At 39.5% G+C, this 9,305-nt stretch overlaps 1 protein-coding gene across 3 annotated transcripts in view; it reads right to left on the reverse strand.

The window, feature by feature from the left end:
- Positions 1-4,405: 4,405 nt before the first annotated feature.
- LOC138026350 (uncharacterized) overlaps positions 4,406-9,305 on the reverse strand; it is a 7,796-nt gene continuing 2,896 nt past the window's right edge. For 2 of the 3 annotated variants that reach the window (XM_068873665.1, XM_068873666.1), the window contains exon 2: positions 4,406-6,744. In XM_068873665.1, the coding sequence (XP_068729766.1) occupies positions 4,991-6,715 (1,725 nt within the window). In that variant the 5' untranslated portion in view covers positions 6,716-6,744 and the 3' untranslated portion in view covers positions 4,406-4,990. The remainder of the gene's footprint in view (positions 6,745-9,305) is intronic. The other variant, XM_068873667.1, reaches the window with a different exon arrangement.

A 9,305-nucleotide genomic window follows, 5' to 3' on the forward strand; every position in this document is an offset into this window, starting at 1 on the left:
CATATGTTCATTTGTGTTGTGCCATCGTTCAGCGGTCTATCATGTGACCTTTCCAATTCCAAACTGCACATCGAATTTTTTAGTTTTCCTTTCATCAGGGGCGCCAAAGAAAAAATTCAACTATAAGCCTCAGAGAGATATATCTAAGCTCTTCGTAATGGATATAGACCGTTTGAATGGAGACAGTTTTACCAGCTACAACGGTTTGATCTGTTTTCCGATCTCATAGCTGAGGCGCACGAAATTTTTAGGCAACTAAGTCTTCCTTTCAGAAATTGATAGCTGAAAGTTACCTTCAGCAGTCCTTCCAGCGAAATATTTGCTTTCCGAAGTGCCAAAATATTGCATGAGTAAGTATTAGGAAAACGGTGACTATTCGTTCCTTTTCGGTAATATTTGAGTACTTAGCCAAAACTATGGCCAAAACTCCATGCAAACATCCCCGTTTTATTCTTCATCTTCGGAAATACAGTCTAGGCATATTACTGTTGCCTATTATAAGTTGTCTCATCATATCGCGATTGCCAAAACTTTCGAACTGATCTCATAATAAATCATCATCCAGGCCTACTTCTCTCAAAAGCCTCAATTTTTCAGGCAGCGTATTTCGGGATCATGTGATGTCAAGACACGAAAAAACACCGAATAATTGCCAAGTTTTCCGCACCAGAGAGACCCTGGGAACGAGATTGCCTCAGGCCTTCTTTAACTTTCGCTCCAGGCAAAGCTCGAGGCGGTGGAGGTTGGACTTTGATTTTTTGGAAGTTAACATATCTGTGATTGCTGTCGCAGTGAGTGAGCCTGAAGCGAACGAACGAGGCTGCTCTCTAATCTAGCCTGCGAGCAGGCCCTCCGAGGGAGGAGATAGAGCCTGCTCACAGGCTACTCTAATCGGGAGAAGAACACATTTTTCTTCGAAACGTCAAAGGCGCAAGGAAATTGTGGTTATGCGCAAATGGAGGAATTAACATGCGTGCTCTGTTTTTCATTTTGCTTCTCGTGATAGGACCACTGCCACGCAAAAACAAAATAAAATTCGAAATAGTTCAATGAAAGCGACTTACAAACTGAACGTTTCAAAGAGAAATCTTTTTTCTTTAAATTCTATTTCCACGTCTCTTGTCTAATAAAAGTCTGTTTTGAAACACTTGACTTCTGTATGTAAACGGATTCGGTGTCAAAAAATGGAAATTTAAGACCATCACACAAGCTCATGCGACCAGGGCTAGGATTCCGCCCGGTATAGAAGACTTGAATTCCACCCTCGGGCCAGAGCCTATCAGATTGCAGGATTCGCAGAATCCTGTCTGCTCGCGCATTGAGAAAAAAAATTAGAACATTAATTTCATTCACTGAGTCCTTTCACGGGAAGCCGAAAATGAGCTCAACAAATATTGACCTGCTCCCAACGTAACTGCCGCTTCATAATTTGAAGGACCAGGGGCACCCAACGAATCTGTTCCTCACTTTATCTGTTCCCCAGACGAATCTTGCTGGCTGGCAAAAATACAGGTGTTTCGATCAGCTGGCTGGGAAATTTTGTTATTGATAGAGGTTTTGCCTGGGAATTACTGACTTTTTCTAGCATTTCAACCCGAGCTGGCTGTAGAAACTCTGAAGACTGAGGACGACTAAAAAAAAAAAAAAAAAAAACCCCTTTCCTCTCCCAGAGAGTAGTCACAAACATACGACGGCTGGTCAGAGTGATTGCGCTTGCGGAAAAAAACCTGTTTTGTCCCGGTTTTGTCGCTTTTGTTTGGTCGTTTCGGATCGAGGGATTTGAAAGCGCGCGGAATTCCTGGCTGGGAAATAAATTTGATCAGCTGGCTGGGAAACCAACCAATTTTATCTAGCTGGCTGGGAAATTTCTTGTGTGTCTTGCTGGGAAAAAGGAACAGATAATGTTTTCCCAGCAACACTGAAAAACACCTGAAAATGCCTTAATAACATTTATTTTCATTAACTGGGGTATAATAATACATTTTACAACAAATTGGTCGTTGGGTGCCCCTGAAGGACTGGGAAGAAAAATTTTAACACCGTATCCCACAACCACGCGCACTCTAAGGTGTGGTTTCCAAACTCCCTGCAGTATTTCCATCGCCAAAACTCAACAGATCATTCCGTGTCTCCCACATTTCCTGTTACTCAATGAATAATCAAGCAGAACCGACGAGATCTATAACCTTGCCTCTGCCATGTTGAATTCGAAAATAAGGCCGCGCGCGGTTGTGGGATACGGCGTTAAAATTTTTTTCCCCAGTCTTCCGAATTACGTCACCAGATCACCTGGAGAGCATTGCACCAGCATCGCAGAAGACATGGGTTCGAATCCGTTAAAGCCACGTCATTTTTACAGGTGCCAACTTAAGAGACAATTGCTTACTTCGTCCAGTTAAGTTCGAGGATGACTTCCACATTTCGTAATGCAACAATAATACTGACGGTGGTCCATATCTGCTAACACAACAAACACTTTTCCAAACACAACACAGTATTATCTGAAAACAACAAACTATTATCGAAACACAACACAGTATTATCGAAGCTGTCGAAACACAACACAGTATCATCGAAGCACAACACAATATATTACCAAAACACAACACAGTATGATCGAAACTCAACACAATGTCATCGAAACAAAAACAACACAACACAATATTTGCGAAACACAACTCAAAATTTTCCCGATAATGTAATGCAGGATGTTACAGTACAAAGCATAAACCCATCATTCCCCGCCATTTTGTTTGTTATCTTCGCATGTGTCGATCTGTCGCGAGAATGGATGTTTTTTTAAGTGTCAAGGACAAAGAGGAGGTTCTCATTCGTTATTATTTTCAGCGTGGGTTTGATTACTCGGCATGCAACAGAAATGTCTATGCGTACTTGCACAATAGACATCGCGAGTACCGATTAAGAAGAAGGAATGCAAACAGTGACGATGCCGAAATTTACCTGAGGTTATCGAGCTATGTGGCACACCCTTCGATTGGATTACGGAATACAGACACCAAGAAGAAAGGTCGAAGGGATTTTACGACAACTTGACCCTGAAGGAACAGCCTTACGAAAGGCTCATGCACTAAGGAGAAGGTCGTACACTAACCCAGGCCCGTATTTTGCCCTGCACGTTGACGGCTACGGTAAGTTAAAGTCACACGGCTTTCCTATTCATGGTGTGGTGGACGGTTTCAGTCATCGGATCACGTGGTTGAAATTTTTCCCCTTGAATAATGACCCATGCCACGTAGCTTCATTGTTTTACGATTGTGTTAAATCAAACAGAGGTTTAATACCCAAGAGTTCTTCAAACAGACTGTGGAACTGTCATCAACGACGGAACGGTGTACTTTAGTCTCGTTCATAAAAGACCTGGTCAAACGAATCCAATGTCATCCAGCACTGTTGAATCCAACATGGTTGGGTGATGTTGCACAGTGTTGAACGAGTTGGCCAAACGAGTGCAACATGTTGGATTAAACACTTATTTGATGATGAAAAAGAGAAGCGATCTTCTCACTTACCAAGACAATTTAAGCAATCGCCTCTCTTCTTGATACCTTAAAAATTCATGTGATTTCAACGGGATTCAAACCTATGACCTCTGCAATGCTGGTGCAATGCTCTACTAACTGAGATTATTAAGGAGCGGATCCACACCGGTTTCCACCGTTTTACGGAAATCGGTCAGATTTTTCATAAGAAGAATACATTTATTTTTTGATAAAAGTAAATTTCCAAGTTGAAAACTCGAAAATGGTGTGAAAAATTTTCGGGCACAGACATGCCCTGGCCGTGTTACCACCCGGGAAGTCATTTGCCACTGACTACGTTTCAACGGCTACGGCGACGAAAACGTTACTTCAAAATACAAGTTTGAGCTTTTCTAAGTATTTCATGATTATTCCATCTTGTTTATATTATTCAATATGGGCGAAGTGTCCTAAAACTGGATTGGTACGGACAGATTTTAAGTAAAGAGTGAGACTGAAAGATTCACTGGAGTTTGTCCACGATGTCGTCAAAACCTTAAATTTGGTCATTTCACGCAGTAGTTTTGACGAGTACGGGAGAGAAATGTTCAAAAATGCGTGCTGCACGTGCAGCACGATCATTTTGGTTCTTTCAACCAATAATATTACTGCTTTTTGGCGTTGTCTTTGCCGTAGCCGTCGTCGTTTCTTAAAGTCCCTATAATCAGTAACGCAGTGAGTGACTCCTACGTGACCGCCGTTGAGTAGTAGTTTACTTACTTTACCGTTTACTACTCAACGGCGGTCACGTGATCACATGATTTCTGGTTAGTGAATGTCTCAGAAACACAGGAAAGGGGACTTCGGAGAGTTAAAATCCAAAAGAAAATTCGCCGGGAAACATGCCCCCGAACCCCAATAGAAACTTTTTTCGTTGTTTTGGAATCCGTCTTTATTTATCCTTGATCCGCCCATAGCTTCTCCCTCAGTTAGGAGCAGGTCAATTTGTTGGGCTCACGTGTTCCCGTGAAAGGACTCTATGAAATAATGCATATTTTTGAGGTGCGGGCAGTGGACGAAAGAGAGAAATGATCCTCACACGTATCTGGACAATTTCAGCAAATGTCTCATAAAAACCTAAAATCTTCGGGTACCTCGAATCCCATTGGAGCCAACAGAATGTTTCAGGTGTCTATAGTCCGTATTCATCAATGGTGGCCGATAAATTATTCCTTTGCCCCTGTGCTAGTAAAACCAACTAGCCTCGTTTGCATGGACAAACTACAAACGAAACGTTGCTTGAGAGCGAGGCTTGTTGGTCTCATTACCACGAAGGAAAAAGAATTTATTGGCTGCCATTTGTGAATACGGTTTATGAGAGACAAAATTAAGAGAGGGTCATTTCCTAAAGCCAGCACTTCAAATACATACAATTCTCTAATATTAGATCATGTTGAACCAACTTGTCGGATCCGGTTGGCCAAGCCTTAATAAAAATACTAGATTAATGGTTATAAGTTGAGAAGTTGTTTGCTATCGATATCCTTTCCAACTTTTCGAAAACTTTTCTTTAGCAGCGCGACCTGGGCGTCAGTGAAAACGTACTTGTTTCGTTGACGAATTTCCTCTCCCAGCAAATCAAACACCTCTCCTACTTCGGTTCCCACTTGGGAAAAGCACCAAGCGCACTCACAAATTCCACTTTCTTTGAGATTTCGGAAGTCTGTTCGGCAAAAATAGTGGGCCAGGAATTTATAAAGTTCTTTAGTACCTCTGTTAGCTTCGATGAATCCGCGCATGAGCATAAGAAAGCGATCTCCTTTTGAGGGTAGGTTATCAACACCACGTTGCAATATTTCTGCTTCAATGATGTCAAAAAGATGACTTTTCGACTTTCCAGCTCTGCCAAGAGACCATGCCATTTGGCATAAATCGCCTTTGGTAAACTGCTTAGCATCTCTCGTGCACAACTCAAACTCGATCTCTGCGACCAAAGTATCGTTATGTCGCTGAGCGGAAACAAATGAATATAGAATCAAGACCAGTTCGTGAACCTTAAAAGTGTGAACACCGCGCTTGTACACTTGTCTCTCAACAATGTCAAATACTTTAGCTTGTGTAATATTCCTTTTTTTGAAAGACCATACGATTTCTAGCAGTAACGAATTGTCAAACGTATCCACACCGCGTGACACGATCTCGTGATCTAAAAAGTAAAAAAATTGTTTGGTTCCTGTTTCAGCCATGCCAAATGCCCAGAGTGTCTTAGCAAATGCAGCATTGTCAAAGTCGCTCATTCCACGTCGCATTATCTCTTCTTCTACGCGAAGAAATAACTTTTCTGCTTTGAAATCTTTCTTAGCAAAAGCCCAAACAAACTCTGCCAAAGCTCGGCTTCCAATTAGAGAGAGATTTCGCGAAATAATTTCCTCAAGTAGCACTTGAAACACTTCGACAAAACTGTAGTCCGTTTTCGAAAACGCTAGCAGTATACCCGACAGTTCACGAGTTTCTAAGCTTTTAACATTAATGTTCTCATTCAAAATGGCATCTTCTAGCATGACGAACACATCAGATGCTGTTAATCTTAAATTTGAGCAACCATTTACAATCTGGCAGATTTCAATCATATTAAAAGCTTCAATGCCTCGTAACAAAATCTCTTTTTCGCAGATTTCGACCACCTTGTGATTTCTCTCCTGGATCTTGCCCAAAGCCCACAATAAATTCGCAAGGTTCCTAGAGTTGCACTCAAAGATCGCATCGGAGATATTATCAAGCAATTCAACATACGCGCTTGCTAGTCCCTGTTGTGACGTTTGTCTCTCTTTTTCCAACAATTTTCTCTGTCTTGTATCCACTTCAGCTATCTTGGCCATCTTGAACAGTATATGCACTTTGTCTCCAACAGATGCAAATTCCTTAACACTCGCAAACAATTCGAGGTGCTGTAAGGTGTTTTTTAGAGGTGCTAATTTAACATTTAGGCGTTCCACGTATCCTGGATCCTTTGCAACTGATGCAGGAAAGTAGGATGAACACATGTAGTTAAACATGAGATTGGGGATAAAGATTGGATTCAATTTCCTTTTCGGTTTTGGACTTGCCACAAGTGTACATAATGGCCTCAGGTACACGTTTTCGACCCTTTTCAATGTGCTGGATGAAAACACTGCAGGAAAACAAGGACAGAGACGCACAAGATGAAAGGGCCTTGAAACAGACACGGCAAGCATCTTCACGTGCAATCCACAGGTCCTCTGTTCTGATAAAGATAAAAATCAATTTATCAGAAGATATTATTCATAATGAATTACACTAATATTAATATTGTTATTGTCCAGACAACATAATAATAATAATAATAATAATAATAATAATAATAATAATTATAATAATAATAATAATAATAATAATAATAATAATAATAATAATAATAATAATAATAATAATAATAATAATAATAATAATAATAATTATAATAATAATAATAATAATAATAATAATAATAATAATAATAATAATAATAATAATAATAATAATAATTATAATAATAATAATAATAATAATTTGTAGGGACAAAGGTGATACCCATAGTGCTGGAGGTATTGGGAACAATACTGCTGAGGTTAAAAGAAAATCTGAAGACCATTGGTATGGACACATCCACTGAACTGATTCAAAGATCTGCACTTTTGGGGATGGCAATGAACTTGTATACCTGGTAATCTATGATCATTCTGAAAAGACCGGTGGTAGTTTTGGTTTCAGTCCCAGTGGAGTGCGGGGCTGAATGTGTTAACCTTTTCACACCCTCTCTAAAGAAAAGAACACCTGATCACAGGTTAACACAAATAATGCAGAAGGCAATACTGACAAGTGACAAGTTTCTGCAATATTTATCTGATTAGCTTGAAAGAATAGGTGCGCTCGCAATTATCTTTCCTGGCTCCACCAATAGCGAGGCCTTAAATTTAGCCGGTATATCAAGCCTCCAAGATCGTGTCACAAATTTATTACACAGCTTAATCCGGAAAACCCGGTGTACAAGCTAGTAGCTAGTAGATTAGAATCTACGAGTGCTTCCGCCTACTACTCACTCAGATTGAGAGATAGGGTAAGAACTAAGATAACTGCCACAATTAGGTTTGGTGACTTTGTCACAAACAAATACGCTACTGACTTGATGTAATATGTTTATTAGCGTAGTTTGTATTATTTATGTATAAATTATATATCGTATTCAGCATTTATAAGTATCTATTTATTCCTAAAGTTACATCTTACCAGACCTGTAATTCAGATTATAATCTGCTAGAGGTTTCAATAAACAAACCTACTAATATAATTACAAGTACTTTGAATATCACAAGAACATTAGAGATCCTAGGCTGATATGAAAACATTTTCATAGTTTTGCCCACTTGCATTGATAATATGTGAATTCAGTGATGGATCCACATTGAGAATGAAAATTAAATAAGAATCTGTTAAGTTGCTACAGTGGTGAACGACATCTGAGTTTAAGTGATCAGGTTGAGGATTTTAGCATGTTGATCTGCATATATAAGTTTTCAGCTTTTAGTGTGTTGATGTATATAACATTAGTATATTATTGAATCACACACAGTCCAAACATGACAAATTATCACCACTGTGCTATCCCAGCTCCCTCTTTGTAAATTGCCAACTGGTTGCCTCCTGCCAGTTGGGGTTTTTAATCATAACTTCTGTTAAGTTTGAATTGTTTCCTTTAGATAATTAAAGGTGGGGCGCCTGAGAACTATTGTAGCTTGATAGCTAAGAGTACCTCCACTATAAAAAAAGCATTTATATTTTTTACCAACACCTGGGTAAAAACAACTAAAGAAAAACACAAACAAACAGGGGCCGGATGCTCGAATCCTGGTTAGCGCTAACCGTTGGTTAAGAGGTGCCAAAACCTATAGGTTTCCATAATATTTAACGCTGGTTAGCGCTAACCGTGCTTCAAGCAACCCGAGCCAGAAGCGAGACTTATTTTGTTGACTTGACTTAGGGTGCGTTTGATTGACCGTATCAGAATAGGAATACATGGAATAGAAGATTGAAATCCTTCGTTTTTACAGAGATTCACATTAAAATTGTCAAACACCGTCTTAAAAGCTATTTTAAACATATCTTTATTATCCTTGTTGCTTCAAAATGCCACATATATCGTTTTAAATCATCACTCAACGTATTCTTATTCCGGAATAGGCTCAATCAAACGCACCCTTACCGTAGGTTTTGGTACTGATAAGCCATAAATTAAAGCCCATTGACTCTCAGCTGACTCTATCACTTAGCACTATTTAAGGATATTTGCTGTGGGTTAAAATCTGACTCAATAAAAGTTCACCCAAACTTGATTTGGCATTCGGGACGAGCTGGGTTGGTGCAGTGGTGCCAGCACTCGCACAGCGTGTTCTGGGTTCAATTCCTGAACTCAGCGTCATAAATAGATGGAGTTTGTTGGGTCTGTGCAATGCTTGGCGAAAAGGGTGGTTGTTTGGGTTTATTTGATTTGAGTTAATATGATTTGATTTCAATGTACAGAGTCCCCAATTACTGCCCTAGATGTGACACCTATAAGTAAATAAAGTTCACCATTATCATCAGCATAATAACAACACGGGGGACCAATAATTATTATTATTACTCCTTAATGTTGCAAGGAAATTTCAGCATAAATTTATAATTTCACATGTGAAATTACAATGTTGCCATGGCAACTTTTCCTACTGTGCCAAAATGGCATCCAGGTTTGAAAAAAACCTGCATCTTATAACATAATTTGTCACCCAT

The sequence above is a fragment of the Montipora capricornis genome, chromosome 12, assembly GCF_036669925.1.
Source record: "Montipora capricornis isolate CH-2021 chromosome 12, ASM3666992v2, whole genome shotgun sequence".
NCBI lineage: Eukaryota > Metazoa > Cnidaria > Anthozoa > Scleractinia > Acroporidae > Montipora > Montipora capricornis.